The sequence below is a fragment of the Vitis riparia genome, chromosome 18 (genome assembly GCF_004353265.1).
Source record: "Vitis riparia cultivar Riparia Gloire de Montpellier isolate 1030 chromosome 18, EGFV_Vit.rip_1.0, whole genome shotgun sequence".
Taxonomy (NCBI): domain Eukaryota; kingdom Viridiplantae; phylum Streptophyta; class Magnoliopsida; order Vitales; family Vitaceae; genus Vitis; species Vitis riparia.
Window position 1 is genome coordinate 38,590,794 of NC_048448.1, and position 25,911 is coordinate 38,616,704.

General features: G+C 30.2%; 1 protein-coding gene and 2 long non-coding RNA genes across 3 annotated transcripts; 1 reads left to right on the forward strand and 2 right to left on the reverse strand.

Moving 5' to 3' along the window:
• Window positions 1-417: 417 nt before the first annotated feature.
• Window positions 418-10,853, forward strand: LOC117905856 (receptor-like protein Cf-9). The gene is made up of 5 exons (XM_034818715.1): window positions 418-1,006; window positions 1,070-1,211; window positions 8,076-8,917; window positions 10,040-10,135; window positions 10,375-10,853. Exons 1-5 carry the CDS (start codon window positions 418-420, stop codon window positions 10,851-10,853), a joined length of 2,148 nt encoding a protein of 715 aa, XP_034674606.1.
• Window positions 10,854-14,328: 3,475 nt separating this feature from the next.
• Window positions 14,329-14,678, reverse strand: LOC117906092. Its single transcript, XR_004649766.1, has 3 exons — window positions 14,666-14,678; window positions 14,496-14,571; window positions 14,329-14,402 (listed from the first exon to the last, which is right to left on the reverse strand). It is a non-coding gene; the product is annotated as an uncharacterized LOC117906092 (long non-coding RNA).
• A 541-nt stretch (window positions 14,679-15,219) lies between these two features.
• LOC117906263 lies at window positions 15,220-15,611 on the reverse strand. Its single transcript, XR_004649788.1, has 3 exons — window positions 15,570-15,611; window positions 15,373-15,457; window positions 15,220-15,294 (listed from the first exon to the last, which is right to left on the reverse strand). It is a non-coding gene; the product is annotated as an uncharacterized LOC117906263 (long non-coding RNA).
• Window positions 15,612-25,911: the final 10,300 nt, after the last annotated feature.

Genomic DNA, 25,911 nt, shown 5'->3' on the forward strand with positions numbered 1-25,911 from the left:
GTAGTCATGAACATTTTTTTTTTTTAATTGAGTTGGAAGTTTTAAGTTTCTCCGTTTCAACAAAAAGACAAATTATTAGGATTGAATATCATTTTTAAAACTTAAATTAATTGATATTTTATTTTTTTATGTTCTTTGGTTATGTCTAATAATCATATATGAAAATTTTATATAATTATCATATATAAAATTTAAAATTTGTTTTAAGAAAAAAAATATATTATATTTATATTAAAAGACTTTCCAAGAAGTTTTAACAAGAAAAGTCTTCTCTGGTCCACCATTTGAGTTGGAAATTTTCCATAATGAAGAAGAGTAGGGTAAAGTTAGAGTGAGTCATTTTCATATAAAGTGGAGAATCCTCATCACCATTTCTCTCATCACACCTCACTTTCTCAATTGCTTTTGGGAAGAATGATGTCTACACGCCTCCTCCTCTGTTTTCTTTTCTTCCTCTCATCCTCTCAGCTCTCTTTCTCTAATTCCACCCAACTGTGCCCGCGTCACCAGACTCTTGCTCTGCTCCACCTTAAGCAATCATTCTCTATCAACAATTCCAGTTCTTCGGATTGCCATTACTATGGTGTCACATCTTATCCCAAAACAGAGTCTTGGAAAAAGGGTAGTGATTGCTGCTCATGGGATGGGGTCACATGTGATTGGGTGACAGGCCATGTAATTGAGCTGGACCTCAGTTGCAGCTGGCTCTTTGGTACCATCCATTCCAACACTACCCTCTTCCTCCTTCCTCATCTACAAAGGCTCAACCTGGCTTTCAACAACTTCAGTGGGTCGTCCGTTTCAGCTGGGTTTGGTCGGTTCTCAAGCTTGACGCATCTCAATCTCTTCGACTCTAGATTTTCAGGCCTAATTTCACCAGAAATCTCTCACCTCTCCAACTTGGTTTCACTTGATCTCTCTTGGAATATTGACACAGAATTTGCCCCGTATGGCTTCAATTCTCTGGTTCAAAATTTAACCAAATTGCAGAAACTTCACCTTGGAGGTATTTCCATCTCTTTAGTTTTTCCTAATTCCTTGCTAAATCGGTCTTCTTTGATATCATTAGATCTCTCTGGCTGTGGATTGCATGGGAGATTCCCTAACCATGACATTCATCTTCCGAAACTCGAGGTTCTCAACTTATTGGAAAATAATGATCTCAATGGAAACTTCCCACGATTTAGTGAGAACAATTCCCTCAAGGAATTGTATTTATCATCCAAAAATTTTAGTGGAGAGCTTCCTACTTCAATTGGCAATCTACAGTCTTTACAGACTTTGGATCTCTCCTATTGCGAATTCTCAGGGTCCATCCCTGCTTCGCTAGAGAACCTCACACAAATCACTTTCTTGTACCTCAGTCGGAATCATTTTAGTGTTAAAATTCCAAATGTTTTTAACAACCTTAGAAATTTAGTTTCATTACACCTTTTTGGCAACAATTTCAGCGGTCAGCTTCCACCATCAATTGGAAATCTAACCAACCTTCAGGATTTAGCCTTGTATGATAATCAACTAGAAGGAGTCATTCCTTCTTTTGTAAATGGGTTTTTAAGTCTATCCTATGTCGACTTAGGATATAACTTATTGAACGGGACAATACCATCTTGGTTGTACACTTTGCCATCGCTGGTGGAGTTAAATCTCAATCATAACAAACTCTCTAGTCATATTGGTGAATTCCAATTTGATTCATTGGAATCTATTGATTTGCGCATGAATGAGTTACATGGGTCAATTCCAAGTTCAATATTTAAGCTTGTAAACCTTAGATATCTTTATCTTTCTTCAAATAACTTTAGTGGCGTTTTGGAGACAAGCAACTTTGGAAAACTTAGAAACCTCACTACGCTTGATCTCTCAAACAACATGCTCTCATTGACCACCCCTGGCAATTCCAACTCCATTTTACCCAACATTGAGGGCCTAGACCTTTCAAACAACAAGATTAGTGGAGTTTGGTCAAGGAATATAGGAAAGGATACATTAAGGTACTTGAATCTCTCTTATAACTCGATAAGTGGGTTTGAGATGCTTCCATGGAAAAATATAGGTATTCTAGATCTTCATTCCAACTTGCTGCAAGGACCACTTCCAACTCCTCCAAATTCTACATTTTTATTTTCAGTCTCCCATAACAAATTGAGTGGAGAAATCTCATCGTTGATTTGCAGAGCGAGTTCCATGGGAATTCTTGATTTGTCTGACAACAATTTGAGTGGCATGCTTCCTCATTGTTTGGGGAATTTTAGCAAAGATCTCTCAGTTTTGAATTTACGAAGGAATCGATTTCATGGCAACATTCCTCAAACATTTTTAAAGGGCAATGCTATCAAGAATCTTGGCTTCAATGATAATCAATTGGAAGGCCTAGTACCTTGATCTTTGATCATTTGTCGAAAACTTGAAGTTCTAGACCTCGGGAATAATGAGATAAATGATACATTTTCTCATTGGTTGGGAACTCTTCCACAGTTGCAAGTTTTTGTTTTGCGTTCTAATAGTTTCCATGGTCATATAGGGTGTTCCAAAATCAAATCCCCATTCATGAGCCTAAGAATCATTGATCTTGCTCACAATGATTTCGAGGGTGACTTGCCTGAAATGTATTTGAGAAGTTTGAAAGCGACAATGAATGTAGACGAAGGCAACATGACAAGAAAATATATGGGGGACCATTATTATCAAGATTCTGTAATGGTGACAATCAAGGGGTTAGAGATTGAATTTGTGAAAATCTTAAATATGTTCACAACAATTGATTTATCAAGCAATAAATTCCAAGGAGAGATTCCAAAGTCCATTGGAAATCTTAATTCACTTCGAGGGCTCAATTTGTCTCATAACAACCTTGCAGGGCATATCCCATCATCTTTTGGAAATTTGAAGTTACTTGAATCATTGGACCTCTCTTCAAACAAGCTCATTGGGAGAATTCCTCAAGAATTAACAAGATTGACATTTCTTGAAGTTTTGAATATTTCCCAAAACAATCTCATTGGACTTATACCTCAAGGCAATCAATTTGAGACATTTGGAAATGATTCATACAATGGGAACTCAGGGCTATGTGGATTTCCATTATCAAAGAAATGCACAACTGATGAAACACTAGAGCCTTCAAAAGAGATGGATGCAGAGTTTGAAAGTGCGTTTGATTGGAAAATCACATTGATGGGATATGGATGTGGATTGATAATTGGGTGTCTCATTTTCTTAACCGGGAAACCTAAATGGTTGACAATGATGGTCGAAGAGAGCATTCACAAGATCACAAGGTCTAAAAAAAGTACTTGTAGCAGAGGAACAAGAAGAAAGTAGCATATTCCAACCGCATTGTATTTTGTGCTACAGATTATAAATGGATTTTACATTTGTTAGCAAATAATCTACTTGTTATTATAAAAGTGTAATATTGTTTGTAAAATTAAAATAATATTTTTTCTTTTTCCCTTTTTTTCTTTTTTGTGACAATGCAATAGTTATTAGGTTCAATATTTTTCCAATCAACATGATAACTTAAAATTCATCAAATAGCAATTTCTCTATCTTAGAAATTAATCAAACACTAATGGTTATTAAAGACTTAGTAGGAATTTGGACATACTTCTAATTTTTATTCTTTTAAAAAACCAAAACTTTTATACCAGTAAGGACTTACATTATGTTTTCAAAACTACTTTTTAATTATTATTATTTTTTAAATTTAAGAACACAAAGTTTTTAAAATTTTAAAAAATCTTTTAGAAAATATAAGATAAATCTCCTCTCTTGCTAAAAAAATGACGAGATTTTATAGAAGAGTTTAAAAACAAAAAACAAAAGACAAAAAGTGTTTCCAAACACCACCTTTTTTCAATAATTCATACTTTATTATTATATAGGGAAAGAACAATAATTTGTTTATATTAAATATGTATGGGTATATTATAACAACTAGTATTTTATTTGATTAAAACATGTGTAGTAGCCGAGAACAGGCCAAGTTTAGACCACGACAAGGCATAACCATTGCAACCAAAGCTCAATTGGTATTTCATTGGAAATCATTTTTCAAATATATGTTATTGAGAAATGTCAACTATCACATTATGGAAAAGAAGAATTTACGAAAGGACCATTTGATATCTTTTCATTTGAAAGAATATCATTGTTAGTGATCTATGTTAAAAAATTTGAATCAATTCTATAATTTCTATATATATTTGAAGAAAAAAACATAAATAAATTATATAATTTAACATTTTTCAATCAATCTGACTTTGATAAATAAGGTTGAAGATAGTGCACAAAATCAATAAAGAAAAAGCATTTTTTTTTATAATTATTCATTTAAACAAACTAATATTCATTCATATTATATTTATCTCTTACCATTTTAAAATATTAATATTTATTTTAAAAATATTAGTATGCATTATAATTTTTAAAACAGTATTATTGATTTTAATAAAAAAAAATATAAATTATAATATTCATTTTTAAAAGTAAGTGGTTTCGGAATTTATACTCGCATCTCTTTTGCAAAATAAATAATTAAATATTATTAATTTATTAGTGTGATTTTTAAAATATAATACTTGATTATTTAATAAAAATGTTGTTATTTATCATAACTTTTTTAAAAATTTATTATTTATTATTAATTCGAAGAAATAAAATTTTAATATTTATTTTGATAAAAAAACCCCAATGATATTTTGTGGCCTTATAATAATAAAGTTTATTTTTATTTTCACTTTCTATTTAAATAATTATTTAAAAAATATGAAACTAAAATCATTGCCACGTAGGTTGCAACATAAATGCATGATAGATGTAATAACTTGATAGTAATAGGAAGCATGTATTGGAATATTATACTCATTTAAAAATATTATTTTCACTCATAAAACAAGTAAACCTATCCTTAAAAAAAATAAAAAAAAAATAATATCTTTACTATTAAGAAATTGATAACAAATTTTATTTTGTAAATAAAATAAAAAAATTGAATCCATTTTCATTCACATTTTTATTTTAATATGTATAGAAATTTAATCTAATAAAATTAATTTTCAACATTTATTTTTATTATATAAAAAGTCAACTGGTCACCATATCTCTTTTATTTATTATTAAACTCAGCTTCAATTGTAAATTTAAAAAAAAGGCCAAATGTATACAATCTTGAGTGGGGTCCACACTACTGCCACATGCTTTATTTTCATTTTTTTTTAATTTATTTACTTCCTCTATTTTTTTAATAAATAAATAAATATTAATATTTCTTATTTGCGTGTTCGTTGTGATTAAATATATAGGTGGTTCGCATTTCTAGTTTTGATTAGATTTATAAGACGAAAACAAACGCATTTGGATTGAGCAAATCTGAGGGGATAGGTGGATTTGGGCCTTCTCAAATTTAGATTTGGGCCTAGAACATGATTCAAAGCTCAGTCCAGCCCAAACTGCACACGTCTTATTGGGCCTCAATTTGGGCCTATTGAGTTGACCTGGGCCAACCCGATTCAATTCAATGGCAGGCAATTTGGTACCATCATCACTAGTATACAATTGCTGGTCTAATTTTAGTATTCTCTCTGTTTTTGAGTTTTCTCAATCCCAATTCACTAGCCAACTTTTCATACTTGTAACGGGCATTAAACAAGGTTTAATTTATAATTAAATATAATAAATATAAGAGAAAAAAATGTTAAAAAAATTATTTTCTGATGTTTGTTTATTATAAAAAAATATATAAGAGAAAATAAATATAATTAAAATTAATTATAGATTTATTTATTTTTAAATCGTTTAATCTTTATATAGAAGAAAAAAAAAGTGAAATGAGTTTAAAGAAGAATATAAAAATAATTTATCATATTTAATTCTATTTTTAAAATTTTCTATCATTTTTTTTTTTATCTCTTTTCATTTTCTTACCTTGATATTTTCTCAAGATATTTCCTTTATCATTTTTCATTATTGACGCCAAGTCAATGGTTGATGCTTCCACACGGTTTTGTGGAAAGATGATCAAGAAGAAAACATGGCAAATCTGAAAAAGATACTCCACTTCTTTCGAATACAATTTTGTTTTTTATTCTTTTTTTTTATTTATCATACTTTCTTTACTAATATATCACTTTTCAAATAAAATAATTAATTTACACTAATTACTTTTTAACTATATTCTTTAATCACCAAAGTGGCAAGAATCTATATAATTGTTTCCAAATTTAGAACTCGTTTGATAGTAATTTTTAAAAACACTTTCAATATTTTTATTGCTTAAAAATTTTTATATTAAAAATACTAGAAACACTTTATAAAATCACTCCTAAACTGGTTACTCGTCACATTATTTATTTGGCTAGAGGCCACAAGTAAAATAGTGTAAACTAACAATATCATTAATTAGGATATTTTTGAGTAACTAAAATCCTTAATCTAATTTTTCATGGATTTTTTAGTCTTAAGAGGGAATTGTTTGGTCAAAGTTTCATAAGTTTACTATTAATGTAATTAGTAGCCAATCACTATCTTTAAGTTAATAGATATAAATTTTCTTTTTAAATTAATTATTTAGAAGAATCAATAGATAATTTTGGAAGATGATTTATTTATTTATTACAAAAGATGCTTTAGAAAAGAAAAAAAAATTTATAGTGTTGCAAACTCTTAGATGTGAAGTCAAAGTCAAGAAACGTGAAAAACGAAAGAAGGGAAATTTCTATGCATTCATGATTCATAGAAAAGAAGGTCAAAAGGCAAATGGTTGAAAAATGAAAGAAGGGAAGTTTCTATGAATTTATGATTCATATAAAAGAAGGTCCCCACACGGTTTTATTTATGGTGGGTGCTAGTGTTAATAATATTATGATTTTAAATAAAAAAAGAAATAAATCTATGATTAATTAGTTTGTTCACATATTTTTCAAAATTTGTTTTTCTTCTTTTTTACCTTTCACAAAAAAATGAAAATTTTGAAAAGATAGGAATATTTTAATAATTTGAATTTTTTTTTGAAAATTTAAATTAAACTAAATAATTAATATTAAATTATTTTCTTTTACCACTTAATTATTACCATAGGATGGTATTAAATTTAAAAGGAATAAAGAAAAGAGAAAAAAAATTAAAAATATTTTATTTTACAATAAAGGCGAAAAAAATAAAATAAAAAATAAATATAATTTCCTGCTCATTTCCTTACTTTTTCATCTACTATTGGTGGTCAAAGTTATAAATATTTGTATTTGTTTTTACAATTTTTAGATAACCGGAGAAAAAAAGAATATAAAACTAATTTATCACCTTTAAATTTATTTTCTTTTTTTAATTTTATGTCATTTCTTATTTCCTTTTATTTTTCTTAGTATTTTCTTTAATACTTTTTATAAATCAAACACAACCTAAAAATGAATTTTTTTTTATTTAAGCCACAAAATAAAAATATGTTTTTTATTTCTCTTTAATGATAAACAAAATGGTTAGAAAACCGAGAGCTTTGGTTTGAGTTTCCCCTTTCATTTATTTGATCAATAAAACATTATTATTCTACTTTAAACTTGTAAATTCAGCCATGACTACACAGAAATTCAAACTGTGCCCTCTCATGCTCCTCTATTATATTTTCTCCCAAGTTATTAATTTTCTCATCTTTCTCTAATACCAGAGACTTGACTTCTTGTGGGCCAGCTTAAGAAATCATTTTTCATTGTTGACCCTAAGTCAATGGTTCATGCTTTCTCATGAACCTTTTTGTTTTACTTTAATATTATAAAAAAAGGTGGGTGGCTTTCACACGATTTTGTGAAAGATGATCAAAACATGATTATTCTAACTTGGAATCATTTGCATATAAATTGGAGTGCACTTGTCACCATTTCTCTCATCTCATCACTCTTTCTCTCTATTGCTTTGGGAAGAATGATGTCTAAACTCCTCCTTTGTTTTCTTTTCTTTCTCTCGTCCTCTCAGCTTCTTTCCTCCTCTTTCTCTTTCTCTAATTCCACCAAACTATGCCCGCATCAGTAGGCTCTTGCTCTGCTCCACCTTAAGCAATCCTTTTCTATTGATAATTCCAGTTCTTGGGATTGTGATTCCAATGGCATCACTTCTTATCCTAAAACAGAGTCTTGGAATAAGGGTAGTGATTGTTGCTCATGGGATGGGGTCACATGTGATAGGGTGACAGGCCATGTAATTAGGCTAGACCTCAGTTGCAGCTGGCTCTATGGCACCATCCATTCCAATAGTACCCTCTTCCTCTTTACCCACCTGCAAAGGCTCAACCTTGCTTTCAATGACTTCAATTACTCTTCTGTTTCCGCTGGGTTTGGCCGCTTCTCAAGCTTGACGTATCTCAACCTCTCTGAATCTTTATTTTCAGGCCCTATTTCACATGAAATCTCTCACCTCTCCAAGTTGGTCTCACTTGATCTGTCTTGGAATTCTGATGCAGAATTTGCCCCGCATGGCTTTAATTCTCTGGTTCAAAATTTAACCAAATTGCAGAAGCTTCACCTTGGAGGTATTTCCATCTCTTCAGTTTTTCCTAATTCCTTGCTAAATCGGTCTAATTTGATATCATTAGATCTCTCTTTGTGTGGATTGCATGGGAGATTCTCTGACCATGAAATTCATCTTCCGAAACTCGAGGTTCTCAACTTAGAGGAAAATGATGACCTCAGTGGAAACTTCCCACGATTCAGTGAGAACAATTCCCTCATGGAGTTGGATTTATCATTCACAAATTTGAGTGGAGAGCTTTCAGCCTCAATTGGCAATCTACAGTCTTTACAGACTTTGGATCTCTCCGATTGTGAATTCTCAGGGTCCATTCCTACTTCAATTGGCAATCTAAAGTCTTTAAAGACTTTGGATCTCTCCGATTGCGAATTCTCAGGGTCCATCCCTACTTCAATTGGTAATTTAAAGTCTTTACAGACTTTGGATCTCTCCTATTGTGAATTCTCAGGGTCCATCCCTACTTCAATTGGCAATCTAAAGTCTTTACAGTCCTTATACCTTTTTGGTAACAATTTCAGTGGTCAACTTCCACCATCAATTGGAAATCTAACAAACCTTCAAGACTTAAGATTCTATGATAACTTGTTCAACGGGACAATACCATCTCGGTTGTATACTCTGCCATCATTGGTGAAGATAGATCTTAGTCATAACAAACTCACTGGTCATATTGGTGAATTCCAATTTGATTCATTAGAGTATATTGATTTGAGCATGAATGAGTTACATGGGTCAATTCCAAGTTCAATATTTAAGCTTGTGAACCTTAGATATCTTCATCTTTATTCAAATAACTTGAGTGGTGTTTTGGAGACAAACAAGTTTGGAAATCTTAGAAATCTTACTAACCTTGATCTCTCTAACAACATGCTCTCATTGACCACCTTTGATAATTCCGACTCTATTTTACCCAACATTTGGCGGCTAGACCTTTCAAACAATAAGTTTAGTGGAGTATGGTCATGGAATATGGGAAAGGATAGACTATGGTACTTGAATCTCTCACATAACTCGATAAGTGGGTTTGAGATGCTTCCATGGAAAAATATGCGAATTCTAGATCTTCATTCCAACTTGCTGCAAGGACCACTTCCAACTCCCCCAAATTCAACGTATTTCTTTTCAGTATCCCATAACAAATTGAGTGGAGAAATCTCACCGTTGATTTGCAAAGCGAGTTCCATGAAAGTTCTTGATTTGTCTAACAACAACTTGAGTGGCATGCTTCCTCATTGTTTGGGGAATTTTAGCAAAGATCTCTCTGTTTTGAATTTGCGAAGGAATCAATTTCATGGCATCATTCCTCAAACATTTTTAAAGGGTAATGCTATTAAAAATCTTGACTTCAACGATAATAAATTGGAAGGCCCAGTACCTCGATCTTTGATCATTTGTCGAAAACTTGAAGTTCTAGACCTTGGAAATAATGAGATAAATGATACATTTCCCCATTGGTTGGGAACTCTTCCAAAGTTGCAAGTTCTTGTTTTGCACTCTAATAGTTTCCATGGTCATATAGGGTGTTCCAAGATCAAATCCCCATTCATGAGCCTAAGAATCATTGATCTTGCTCACAATGATTTCGAGGGTGACTTGCCTGAAATGTATTTGAGAAGTTTGAAAGCTATAATGAATATAGATGAAGGCAACATGACAAAAAAATATATGGGGACCATTATTATCAAGATTCCATAGTGGTGACAATCAAAAGGTTAGAGATTGAATTTGTGAAAATCTTGAATACTTTCACAACAATTGATTTATCAAGCAATAAATTCCAAGGAGAGATTCCAGAGTCCATTGGAAATCTTAATTCACTTCGAGGGCTCAATTTGTCTCATAACAACCTTGCAGGACATATCCCATCATCTTTTGGGAATTTGAAGTTGCTTGAATCATTAGACCTCTCTTCAAACAAGCTCATTGGGAGAATTCCTCAAGAATTAACAAGTTTGACATTTCTCGAAGTTTTGAATCTTTCCCAAAACCATTTTACTGGATTTATACCTCGAGGTAATCAGTTTGACACTTTTGGAAATGATTCATACAATGAGAACTCAGGGTTGTGTGGATTTCCCTTGTCAAAGAAATGCATAATTGATGAAACACCGGAGTCTTCAAAGGAAGCGGATGCAGAGTTTGATGGTGGATTTGATTGGAAAATCACATTGATGGGATATGGATGTGGATTGGTTATTGGGTTGTCTCTTGGGTGTCTCGTTTTCTTAATTGGGAAACCTAAACGGTTTGTTTGGATTATTGAAGAGATTATTCACAAAAAGATCAAAATGTATAAAAGAAGCACTTGCAGGCAAGGAGTAAGAAGAAATTAATTCGTTCCACTCCCATTTTATTATGTGTTGCATATTACAAATGGCTTTTACATTCTTATGTTAGCAAATAATCTATATTGTCATTATACAAGTGTAATCTTGCCTATAAAGTTAAAATAATGTCTTTTTCCTTATTATTATTATTATTATTATTATTATTATTTTGGTTTTGTGATAATGCAATAGTCATTTGTTTAGTATTTTTCCAATCAATATGGTAACTTTAAACTCAAAAAGCAATTGTCATATCTTGGAAACCATACACTAACGAATAAATATTAAAGAGTTATGAGGCATTTGGATACATATCAATTCTTTATAAAACAGACAGTAATATCATATGTTCTGCTTTAGTTGCCCTTGATCACTTTTTGGGATGACGGTTAGTCTTCTCACCAATTGGGATTTGTATGAGTGAGACCTCAAGTTCAAACCAATAAATGATTCAATTCCTCCGATTAACATGGTTCCAACTGATCAATTTGTTGTTCCTACCTTCCAATCCCCAACCAATGTAAGGCAAAGGTAAGGAGTGCCTTTTTTCTCAAGCCAACACTCAAATGTGATAATCCATAGGAAAGAAATGCTGATTTTTCTTGTATGCCTAATCGTGAACCCTTCTCTCTCTTTCTTTAATTAAATCCTTTGGTTCCTTCTTCTAACAAGAGTTGTCCTCCATCCTTTTGTAAACAACTATTTAGTCTTTTCATTGCATTCCAATTTATTTAAGAACCTTAATTAGGAAATAACAATAATCTTGATTATATTTCAATATGTATAGAATGGATTATTTTCAACTAGTATTTGTTTTTATTATAACATGTATGGGAGCCAATTTGTTCACGGCCCAAGTTTAGGCCACAACAAAATAGAACCAGTGCTGCAACCAAAGGGCTGAAGCTAGCTTTAACTTAAGATCCATGAGTCAGGGCCCAAGCCCAATTGGCATTTTCTTTGGAAATCATTTTTTTTAACCCCATCCTTAATTCAAAGGTGTTTTCTTTAAAACAGCTCTCTTCAAATTGAGAAATCTCAACTATCAGATCAGTGAAAAAAGTAAAAAAGAATTAACTAGAACCAATTGTTTCATGGGCTACATTTGAAATCTTTTAATTTGAAAAGAAATTGAATGTACAATGTTAGCCCCATTATTAGTCATCTATGTCAAATATTTAAATCAATTTAATATTTGTTATAGATATTTAGGGAAAAAAACATAAATAAATTATATGATTTAACATTTTTCAATCAAGTTGATTTTAATAAATAATAAAAAAACATAAATAAATCATAGAAAATTGTCCTTCTAATCAATTAGTTAATCAAGTTAATATAATTATAGTATTTTTATCTAAGTGGAAAATAGAGTCATAAATGATTGAAGAAGGAAAATAATTAATACTACCATATAAAGGGCTGAGAATTAAAAAAGTTTCCGTATAGTATATAAAAATCTGGTCAATGAAAATTGTAGCCACAAGCTCGTGTGACATCACATGCATGACATGGAAAATGGAATGGTTTGAAATTCTCAATCTAGAAGGAGAAAATTTTGGCAAATGAGTCCATTTTCTGAGTCAGCAAAAATATTATATGGTATGATGTAAGTGTACGTGGAATGAAAATTATTATAATATTAATTATTCTCCATATAGGGCAAGTGGAATGAATAAATATTAGAATATTAATTATCCTCCGTGGATGAGAATAGGAGGTATAACATAGAATGACCATTTTTAATCAACAACATTCTAGAAATTCTTTAGCAAAATAAAATAAAATTGTATATCATTATATAGAAATATTTATATTTAACATTTTAAAGCTTGAAACTGAATAATCAAAACTCATAATTATAATATTAGCATTTTTTTTTCTATTATGAAGTTTGATCCTTTTTCAAAAAGAAAAAAAAACTATTTTTTGAGTCCATTAGTCAATCAAATTAATATAATTATTGTATTTTTATGGTGAGTCAAAGACATCTCAATCAATATTATAATCTTAGAGGAAATGTTATAAACCATATTAATTAACATCCATATTTATATAAAAAAATTATTAATAAATAATGATATTCTCAATTTTTACTGACCTTAAAAATTCTAGCACTCTTGGATGGTATAAAATGAATACAATAGGAGCTTTGAAATTAAAAAGCATATATTAGATTTGTTGGATTCTTCTAGGTTTTACTAGAAGATGGAACATTTTAATTTTTTTCTTTTTTACTTTTAAATCATATTCTCAAATCTCTTTATTTATTTAAAGTCCGAAGCACTTTTAGTTCAATGATGTGTTGTAACCTTACAATAAAGTTTCTTTCTATTTTTATTTTTATTTTCTATTTAAATAATTATTTAAAAATCTGAAACTAAAATCATTGCCATGTAGGCCACCCAAGTGAGATGGCGCAACATAGATGCAATAACTTGGTGGTCATAGGATGCATGTATTGAAATATTATACTAATTTAAAAATATTATTTTCACTCATAAAACAATTAATATGTAAATAAAATAAAAAATTGAATAAATTTTCATTTTAATACGTATAGAAATTCAATCTAATAAAATTAATTCTCAATATTTATTTTTGTTATATAAAAGGTCAAGTGATCCCCTTATCCCTGTTAATTTATTGGACAAATAGAAAAGCATTTGGATTAAGCAAGTTGGAGGAGATAGGTGGATTTGGGCCTTCCCAAATTTAGATTTGGGCCTACAAAAGTGATTCAAAGCTGAGTCCAGTCCAAACTGCACATGTCTTATTGGGTCTGAATTTGGGCCTATTGACCTGACCTGGGTCAACCTGATTCAAGTCAATGGGAGGCAATTTGGTATCATCGTCACTAGTGTACCAATGTTGGTCTTATTTTAGTATTCACTCCGAATTTGAGTTTTCTCAATCCCAATTCACTAGCCAACTTTTCATAGTTGTAATTGGCATTAAACTAGGTTTAATTTATAATTAAATATGATTAGCCTTAAACTAAATCCAATCATCTATGGTTGAATGGGTAATTTTCATATGAAAATTTATGTTGTAATTCATATTATTGGGTATTATAATAACCGTTCATTTAGTAGTAATTTTAGAAAGCGTTTTTAATGTTTTTAATATTTAAAAATTTTTATCATTCAAGTGTTAAAAATATTAAAAATATTTTCTAAAATCACTTTCAAATGCACTCTAAATACTCTTCAATAATTGAATTCATGTCAAGTTTCAAAATTAATATCATAATTCTTCCTAAAAAGTGTCAAAGTTTTAATGTAAATACCTCAAAAATTAAAATAAATTTAACAAAATTAAGATAATTATTTAATACAAGGTTTGAATTTTATGTGGTAATTATTAGTTTAAATTAGAATGTATAATTAAAAAATTGAATGAAATAAAACAAAAGAAATTAATTGTGAAGGTTACCCAATACTATTCTGCATCGTTGGTTGACCAAATATTAGTTGTAACAATTTCACCAATTTCGTTTTCGCTATCAAGAACCATATGAGTTGCAAATTTCAATCTTTCAAGGCTCATGTGTTCCTACACATTAAACTTATGTTAGACCCTACATCCCGGTAACATTTAACATGTACATTTGAAAATAAAAACATAACATCATATTTAACAACTTACAGAATTAATGGTTCTATTAAGACCACTTCCATCCCAATGTTGCATATAGAGAATAGCATACATCCCAGTATGACATCTGCAATAACAAGTATGATTTGTGACATGTTATTAACATAGGACCCAATTAGGATTGAAAATGAATACATGAAAAAAAAATATATGTAACTAACAATTTTGGATCACCAACGATATCTACATACTGTGGATGTAAATTATTTATATTCACATCATTCCGTTTGAAGGAATTTTTTAATAACTGCGACATAAATCCAACTACTTTGAAAGCTTCATTAACAAAGTGAACGCGTTGAATGCTATTATATGATGAAAGTAGATCCACCCTTTTAGCCTCCAAATTGATTACCATGATGACCCATTCATTAAATTGGAATAAGGGGATATAAAACTACAAAACAGACAATCATCATAACAACAATGAAGGCTTAAATATTTGAAATATAAATTCAAAATTACTAAAAAATTGTCATCAATCTATGTAATCAATACAATAGTCAAGTATTACCTAGTTGCAACATTCAAGATTAACACAATAGCTACCTAATATTTTCTTGAGTGTTGATTTTGAGGTAGACTTGCTCATTGAACCACATATTTCATGTAAAAAGTTGTTGAGATCATAGTAACAATGTATGACTAAAACTATACATGCATCTTATATTAGGGACAAGATTTGGTGTACTCGAGGAAAAAACCTCACCCTAAAGTATGGATTAAAAAAGTGTCTGCGAGAAGGATTCTCTTCTTTTGCATTCATGTATCAGCAAAACATGGAAATCACCTACATAATGCCTCTTCATTAGTTAAAATGATCAATGGAAAGATGAAGGTATTTTTTCTTATTTATCATAAACCTTACCGGAATATCAATGAAGCTCTCCCCTACTAAGCATTGAAGTTGTTCCCGTGTCACGCCATAGCCACCATATGCACAAAGCATCTCACTATTAATCACATGAAACACAAGACGTGAGTAATTTTTTTTGTTTTCTAGACAAATCCATAATCATAGTCTTTTAAGAACAATACTTGCTAAACGTGTGATTTGGGACTAACCTAGGATCTTTTGACTCGTCAAACACATAGTTGGCAACATGTGTCTCTTCCTCCGTCAACCTTTTATATTTTGATACACATAATTGTACAAAAGGTGACTTGCAGGCAGCTGCTTGTTGCCTATGACGACGTACTTTCATTTTTATTCTTCGTGGTCGTATTTCTTCTGAGGCTTGTGGTGCTACATCCACATTGTTGTTCATGCACGATTGCACTAACACCAACATATTGTGTGGCCCAGGGTGAAGGGGATCCTCGTTTGAAAAGAACACACCATCTTCTACATTGGGTCTTTTTGACACCCCTTTACATCCAAGGTCATCTTCAAAAGATCTTCTTTGACCACCAAAATGAACAAGTGAATGTTGTGGATTATTTGTATAAAATGGTGCACCACTTTCATTAACATGTTCATGAAAATTTGACGATTGGCCTTTATCTATGCGATAGTGTGAAGAGGTGAAACGAGTCCTCAACACTTTCACGTCACGGTTGTATGATGCAATAAGACTATTAAGATGACTTTGTGCATCGGTGATTTGACGTTGTGTTGCCTTCATGTGAGCACAAATAACCTAAGTCAAACATAATGAAGGAACATTAAATGACATATATTTAAACTAAGCCTTAATATAAGTTACTATTCATAGTCACTAGGTATGAAGGATTACATCAAAGTCTTCATTCTCATCTGGGTCAACTGGGTCATCAACTGCAGCAACCTTATTTTTTTCTGTTTCATCTTGCTCCGCCGATGTGCTAACCAACTATCATTGCAAAACATGTAAATTGTCATCCCATTAATCTAATTACAATGGTAATCAACTATCTTAATATAACTAAAAGCTAATTATACCTCAACTTTGCCAAATCCTTCAAGCATTTCTAACTCCAACTTGATGCGTTGCTTGACCAAAAAATCGTTCCATGCAACAATGCGAGGAATGGTAAGTTCCACATACATGGCTGGAAAATTAGATATTGAAAAGTAGAATATCTATTGCATTATATAAGACATAATTAGTGGTAACATCATGGCCAACATAGTGTATAACCATTATTGAATATCTAATACATGGACATATACTTATAAATAAGACAAAAAGTTACCTGTAGAAACATCAAACACCCTTTAATCCAAACACTTTTCTTCCTCCTATGTTCATGTATAGCTTGAATAAAAAATTCTAAGACATTCTCCCCAATTTATGTTCCCAAGTAACTGCTCTCGGGGTGTATACCATAACGAGTGACTACCTTCCAAACGAGATGTGGGTGCCAACAAGGTTGCACAAGCGAAAATCAAGAAACCCGCTTAAATTCCTCCATATCATCGATGCCAACCATCATTGACTCTATATCTTGCAAACTCAACATTTGACTAGCTTTAACACTTCCCTTCTCAACAATTAACTTTCTTCCACTATGTGGAATGCCGATCGTCATCCCAACATCATGACATGTCAAAGAAACCTTCTTACCCCTAAATAACTCGAGTTGGGAATAAGCAATGTTTGTGTTTTTTATCAACCAAAAACATAAATCTAAATTAACCTCCTTACAACCTAATTGCAATAGCCCACCAAAACCAAGTTCTCTTATTACATCCTTCTTCACTTCTGAGAGCAAATGGATTCTAGAGAGGAATCTACGGCAAGAACAACGACACCGTATGTTCATATTATCACTGCATTAAACAACCATAATTCATTAATAAATTAATCAAATGTTAAAGACATGTGAACGTGAATATAGTGTTCTTATATACATTCATCATAATTATTACACAAATATAACATATATTAACAAAGAAATGGGAAACATTTTGTTACATCATGTAAATGAAAATCATTGAGATCGGTTTCCCCTAGCCTTTCAATAATATGGTTATCAATAAGGGTGAAATTGTTATATATAGGGTCACCCACTATGATACCCACTGCAAAAAAAAAAAACAAAAAAAAACAGACAATGTGCATTTTAGTGGGTCAGCCAATTAAACAAATGGTATGCCTCAAAGTTACATACTCATCTAACCAAATCAATATAGTTTAGGGAAAAGTGGGATTTGATTCATTAATAAGAAAATATATGGTAAAAAGAATCCCAAATATTTTAAATTAGTATTATCTTCATCCATTTAAAAATAATTTGAAATATATGCATTGAGTTATCCAATTATTCCAAAAAATGTCATTTTATTTTTTATGTTATTAAGGTTTTTGACAACTACACTCCTCCATATAAATGTTTCCTTATTATTTTAGATTTTTTTATTATTTTATTATTTAAGATTTTTTTTCCTCTAGAAACAAACACCTTATAGGATTCTTATTTTAGTTTTCTAAAAGTTTAGGAAATATTGTCAAACAAATCATATTTAATCATAATTACCAATTCAAAAATTAATAAGATTGTTTATTAAATAATAAAGAATAAACTTCGTAATATATAATTATTTTAATATTATAACAAATTTATTATTGAAAAACTCTAATAACAAATTTTATTCATTATTATATTAAACAATTATTAATATTATATAATAAATAGAAATTTTTATTGGTTTATTTATTATCAAGAATATGAATCTATTTTTAACTTATTAATACTATAATAAATTCTGTTTTTTTTTTTTTTCAAATTATTACTTTATAATGTTTCTAGAGAAAAAAAATTCCCAAATAATAAAATAATAAAGTAATAAAGTAATAATAATAATAATAATAATAATAATAATAATAATAATAATAATAATAATAAAATATCTAAAAAGAATGGAATATTTATACAAAGGATTCTAATTGTCAATGGATTAAGATGACATGACAAGTAAAGGGCTATTTTTGGGAATAATTAAATCATAAATTAAAAAGTGCATGCATTTTAAATTATTTTTAAATAAATGAAGATAATATTGGAATTTTCTTTGTCAACCAATCAGTTTTGAGAAAAAAAGTTCTTGTAACGGATAAACTCCAGAATTGAGGAGGTTAGTTTTTGTATATATATATATATAACAGTTCATGTAAATTTTGATTTTTTTGTAAATTAAAATATAATATTTTTTTTATATTGATAAATAAAATCCATATTGTTTTAAACTACTTTATTCAACAAACAACAAGATTGGTGGCCCCAACATTGATATGGTTACAAAAATAGCTATAAAAGAAAATATGACATATCAAAATCCAATTCAATAAAAATCATAGTCCTCAAACCTCTGTTTCAACCGTTAGTGTTACTCAAGTACGTAATCCTACAATTCACTTCATATGACCCATGAAGTTAGCGCCATCAAGATGAATTGTCATAACTAAAACAAATCTACACAAACAAATAGAGACCATTTCACATTTTAAACTACAATATCCATCAAACAACAAAAAGACCAATGTTTACAAAATTAATGAAGTTACAAAACTACTGAAAGAAAAGAGTAACCTATCATTTAAAAATTTTCTACATTTGTATTAAAAATATGTGGTAACAAAATTTTCTATTAACATTAATTTATTTAAATAATTAATAATTTATCTTATCAAATTAATTTTAATTTATAAAATATTACTGATAAAAATTGAAATTTTGATTTAACCAAAATAAAGATGGATAATTAATAATTAATAATTTTGATTTATAATATTGTTCTTATGATTTGTTTCCTTTTTATTTCTATACTATATCTAAAAAACAAACAAAAGACGGCCACCATGAGTGAGGCATCAAGAAGCCCCTTTGCTGAATTCCTCTCTAGGCAAGCATCATGCCCTATTTTCCTCTGCCACTCTCAATCCTCGCAGGTACTAATCTAATCATGTTATTAATATTTCTTTTCAACCCCGGTTTGCTTCCTAAGAAAATCCATCCCCCATTCGATTTCGGGAAAATTCATCCTCGTTTGATTTCTGAGAGAAATCCATCAAAACTCCCAAGGAAAACCAAAAAAAAAGCTTTTATTTTGTTGCTCCTTGTGTTTTCTGGATCTGTTCTAGGGTTTTATTTGCTTTTGTGCCATTGGATTTAAATTCTACAAACCCTAAATCCATGATTTTTGAGCCACGCTGAAAACCACAACCTTTGGCCACAAATTGTGGATCTGTGTGCGTGTGCGGGCTGGACTGGTAAGTGGAGTTCAAATACACTATTTCTTTAATTAATCAATTTTTCCTTTTATTTCCATTAAAGCCTCTTTTTAATACCTACAGCTTAAACCCTAGAATTTTTTTTTTTTTAATTTTTTGACAGTTACAAACTTACAACCTCACTAGTTTCAGTGACATTTCCCGTATTTATTTATTTTTTTCTGAAAAATGGGTAAAAAATACGCATTAATACCGAAATCTCGGTGATATTTTTAAAAAATTACCCAATTTTATATCAAATATCTCAACAAGCAACAATACCAACCCAAATTAACTCATAAATCATTACATTCGTACCTGGGAAAGCTCCTCTCAGCTTAGACCACCTCTCTCTGTTTTCACTACAAGCTCTCCTCGCGAATTGTGGCTGTGAAAGAAAGTGAAAAAATATGGGTTTTTGGAGTTAGGGTTTGGTTCAAGAGAGAAGAAGGGATTTAGTTCAAAGAGAGAAGAAGGGATTTAGGGTTTTGATTCAACACAGAAGAAATGATTTCGGGTAAATCTCACTATTATATTTTAGTAAATATTTTTTAAAAAATATTGCCACGTGGAGTGTCTACATGTCATATGAGCCATGTCATTGGCTTAAGTGGAACATGACTTTTCTGAGCAATTGATTATGTCAAAGTGTATGAGGGTATTTTTGGAAGGGCCCTCAATATCACTATTACAGTGTATGAAAGGTGGTTTATTTTTCACAAAATCCATTGAATTTGAAAAGTAAAAAGTAAAGTTTCCAAAAGGCAAAATTTTGCCCCTTGGTGTATGGTTACATAAATTCCCCTTTTCTTTTTTTCCTCCCATCTTTTCCCCCCAATTCTCAAGACAGGCTCTGTGATTTTTTTTCCATCATTTCTCTGCCACCCCCCTCCCCTCGATTCTTCTTCCGCTTCATTCTTTACTCTCTTTTCTCTACTGAAACACACACGCACGGCTCCCCATCCCAGCTCCTCATTTGTTTTTTTTCATTTTTTACTTATTAATTATTTATTTATTTATTCATCTTTTCATTTTTTTCCCCCCTGCTTTCCCAACTCACATAGAAGACGACCTATCCCCATTTTCTCTATTTTTCTTTTTTTTTTTCTCCATTTTTCCTCCCACTTTCACGCAAATCAGCCGAGGAACCCCCCAGATTTTTCCTTCCTTATTTATTTATTTATTTTTTCTTTCTTTTCTGGTTTTTTTTTCTCCTTCAAAACACCCACTACTACACACCCCCTCATTTTTCCGCCATTCCATTTCTTTTTTCTTTTTCGTTTCTTTTTATTTCCCGTGAAACCCATCTCCATATCCACAACCGGTTAGTCATCGTCGACAAGCTGCCGTCATCGGTATCATTTCCGGCAGTCGAGGATCCCATCCCCTTCCATCCATTTTTGGGACCGTCGCTTGTTATTAATGTTATTATTATTATTATTATTATTTTCTTTATTTGATTTTAATAATAATTGTTGTTGAAATTGGGCTTGTACATTTATGTTTATTTGTGTGCTTTATATTTGAGCTTTATTAATTAACATATAATTTATGTTAATTTGTTGTTGATAAATTAATGTGAAATTTGAATTAATTTGTTATTCAATAATTAATATGAAATTTGGGTTAATTTATTGTTGGTGGATTAATTTGAAATTTGTTAATTTGGGTTTGTGGGCATATTGTATTTGGTGATTAATTTGGGGATATTTGGATTATATCAATTGCATATTTTTTACTTGGACTTGGGTCTATTGTTAAGTTGTTATTTGTTTGGGCTTATTGGATTGGGTTTGAAATATTATTTCTTTTGACCATATATTTTTTTAATGTGGGCTTGTTAATTAATGTGAATTTTGGGGCCTGCAATGTGGGTGAAAATTGTTGGATGATTTGAATATTTGATATGGGCTTGACCAATTTGAACTATTAAATTTGGACATGGGACAATTGTGGTGCATATTATATTGGGCTTGGATTAAGAGATATTAGATTTAGGCCCAATGAGATTTATTTTAATTTATAATGTTTTAGGTTTGATTAATTGAGCTTATATTTTGGTTATTAATTTGAAAATTTTGGATTAAGGCTTATGACATGTGAGATGTTTTTGTTGGGTTGTATTTGTTAATTTGGACCAATTTTTAATTAATGAAATTTATTAGACAAATTTGAAGTCTGAATTTGGGTTTGAATAATTATTTTGGACTCTACATATTTTTGGATATTTACATTCGTACCATTTTTGTTTTTGCATGGACCCATTCTGCAATCTTATTGGCTGAGTACGAATTGATGGCGCGTGGAGCTTGTTGTAAGTTTATTTAGATATATATTTTATTTTCCACTTTTATTTGGTTTTATTTTAATTAATTCATGTAAATATTTGTCCGTATATATTTATTGAGTGTGTATAGAATTGAACATCGAACAAATTAGAAATTTTGTTTAAATGAGAGGAATAATTTAGTAAATATGTTCTAATAAAATACTAATTTTAAAATATTCTTTTTAATAAAAAAAGTTTTTTTTTCATTATTTATAAAAATTCAAAAAAATGTATTTAGAAAAATAAAAAAAATTGTTTTTAATAGAATTCGAAAAATTGTTTTTAATGACGTTGTTAAAAAATTTCTTTGTTTAATAAAAATTGTCCAAAAATTCTTTTGTAAATAAAGTTGTTCCAAAAATTAATTTTTAATAAAATTGTGTAAAAATATTTTTTCAAATGAATTTTTTTTCCTTAATTAAAATGGGATCAAAAGTGTTTCAGAAATAGAGAATTTAAATCTTTGTTTTTCTTTTTAATTAAAATTTCTTGTGCAAATAAAGTTATGTCATTTTAAATAATTTATAAAAATCACTCTTTTAATTGAAAATGAATCTAAATACTTTTGTAAATAAAATTGTAAAAAATTCATTATTTTATAGTAAAAGCAAGTAAAAATAATTTTTGTACTCAAATTGAAATTTTGTAATGAATTCTTTTGATACAATAAGTGTAAATATTTTTTTTTTTTTAAAAAAATTGAATACAACTGAAATTGAGAAAATAAATTGATTATTTTTATAAGTAAATAAATGGAAATCATTAATTCAAAATCATTTTTAATAAAATCCTTTGAAATTTCTTTAAAACTTTTTTTAATATCTTTTATTTATTTAATTCAATAAATCATCTTGCATAATTCTCTTATTATTTATTTTGTGTATTTTTGTAATTAGATTTCATCATTGTTTTTATGCATATTAATTTTCACCATGACTTGTATATTGATTATTTTTCTTGGTATCCATAATTAATTAATTAATTGCCACAATTTCCTCAATTCGTTTAGTAAAGGTCATACGTCTGCGGGCTTAGAGGGGTGCTACAGCTCACCACCGTACCTTTTCAATAAGTAACCTGACCCCTGGACTCAGACTTGGTTTTTCACAGACCCGTTTTTTTTCTTTAGGAGTCACACTTAGGGTTTTTTTTTTCTTATTTGGTTTTTCCCTTTAAAAAATAAAACAAAAATAAGTGGCGACTCCAAGTCTTTTTCTAAAAATTAAATTTTCATCAAATAAAATAAAAAACGAGTTTTGCCATCAAGTGGGAACGCATTGAGCAAAATACGGGGTCCACACTTACATTTTCAATCTCCTTTTCTCTATAATATTTTTTTCAATGTTCATTTTTCTTGAGTGTCCCATTTTATATGGTGTTACACTGTTTTGATGAGTACTCACAAATATAATACTCTATGAGTCTAAGTCTATTTCAATCATTCACCCCAAATATTTAAGTCCATAATATGTTGGAATTTTTATATGTGGACTTACATAATCAATGTGATAATGCCGTAAATCAATGTTATTTTATTTTTTGCATTATGGTTCATAATGGGGCTGAACACATTGTTGCTTGATTTTTTATGGGCTCACCCTAATTTACTTGATTGACACATTAAGTCAAGTGGTCCAAATAATGTGTGTAATGTGATATATAAGAATATATTTATTTGTATATATACATAAGTGCAAAATGGGCTTCTTTATCTTGGGACTAAACAGGGCACGCACTGCACGAACTCTTCAAAGTACACACGAACTAAATTTTGGGTGTAGAAAAGGAAGAGCTCATTGAACCTGAATTTTCACACCATCACGCATTGAGCATATCCTTGGACATCAGTGGAGCACAAAAATGACTTTTCATGGCATTAATCAAGGTAAGCATTTTATTAATTGCTATTTTACTGTATGTTTTAATGTTTACATGTGATCCTATGTGGTTTAAAGTTTTCATCAATTGGTATCATAGCCATATATGGATGACATTTAAGCTGCATATTTAGGTTATTTTGGGTTTCTCGTTTTCTAGTCTGGAAGCCATTTTTTTGGGCCTTTTTTCGTTTGGTGTTGATTCTCGGTTTTCAAGCCCGATTGATGTTGGAGACTTGTAGAAAACATTGTTTGGAGCAAAACCCATATATTTTTTTTTTGGTTTTTGGAGCTCATTTGATAGGATTTCGAAAATTAGGGTTTGTTTTGGTTATCCCTTTTGTGCGTTTTTTTTGTGCAATTTTTGGGTTTAGTTTAAAGGATTGATGTTAGAGGATGGAAACCTAATTGTTTTTCTCAAAAAATGCACAAAATTTTGGCCAAATTTTTTTTTTCTTCTCCAAAAGAACCAGGTCGTGTTCATCCTGGTGGAGAAGATGACGACATCATAAAAAAAAGTTGGAATTCTTGGAATGATTATGCATATGTTGGAATTATTATGCATTTGTTAAATTTGGTTTTATTGGGACAATTATTATTATTATTATTGTTCTTTATGGTATTTTTTTTATCTTATACCAATAATGTTGTCTTAGACCATTTTTGTTAAATATTTAAATTTATTATGGCATTAAAGAACACTTGTGTGATTGCCTACCGCAATTCCAAGTGTGTCAAGTTGTGCAAATTAAATATTTGAGTTTATCATGACAATAGTGAACATATATGTGATTGTCTATCGTGATCCTATATGTGTCAAATTGTTTTTGTTGAGATATTTTATCTCCCACTTTTGGTTGTTTTATTATTGTGATTACTAAGGTCCATACGGGTATTTTAATTGTCTTGTCGATGATTATAATACTTGGTAGGATGCTTAGATTGGTGAAGGAAATTAATTATATATTATGAACTGTACTAATCTTCTTTTGTCCTTTCGGTAATAAAATTAGTGCATCTTGTTATGATATTTAATTAGTTGTCCTTATCGCTATGGAATTTCAAAATTCCAAGCTATTGCTAAATTAAGAAATTTTGGAAACTAGCAAATAACATGATATTGTAGTAACATGCATATTGTTTAATTTTGCTATTTTTCAGCTACTAGCAATCCTGGAATTACTCTGCAATTATCTGTCATCAAGCCTCTTACTGGAAATAATTTGGAGTAATGGTATGAGTTTTTCAATATGCATATGACTCTGCACAATTTGGACTTGGCTTTGAGAGTTGATGAGCCAAGTAAGCCCACTGATGTGAGCTTTGCTGATGAGAGATCCTTTTATGAGAAATGGGAGCACTCCAATAGGAGTTGTTTGATGTTGATGAAGTATACTATGGATAAATCTATTAAAGAATGTGTGTCAAAAATGGAAAATGCCAAAGACTTTGTGGAATATGTGAAGGTCAATTAAACCAAGATTGATAGGGTAGAAATGACAACTTATTTGAAGTTTCTCACAACCACTATGTATGATGGAGTAGGTGGGGTTAGAGATCACATCATCAAGTTAAAGCACTACTTCAACAAGGCAAATGAGATGAAAGTAGAGTCAAGTGAGAAATTCTTGAAATGGTTGATACTTGAGTCTCTTCCTACTTCCTAAGATGCAGTGAAGTTGACTTATAATGCCTTGAAGGAAGAATGGACTTTGGAGGAGTTGATGTCCATTGTGGTGCAACATGAAGTGTCATTAAAGAAAAATGAGACTCATTCCCTTGCTCTTGTTACTGATCAAGTTAGCAATATGAAGAAAAAACTTCCACACAAGAATTTTGGAAGCTCTAAGCAATTCAAGAGGAAAGGGAATTCAAGTCAAGGAACCTCTAATGCATCTGTTTCTTCTAATGCTACAACGAATGAGAGATTTAAGGGGAAGTGCAATTTTTGCCACAAGATTGGCCACAAGTAGGTTGATTGCTTCAAGTTTAAAAATTGGTTAGAGAAT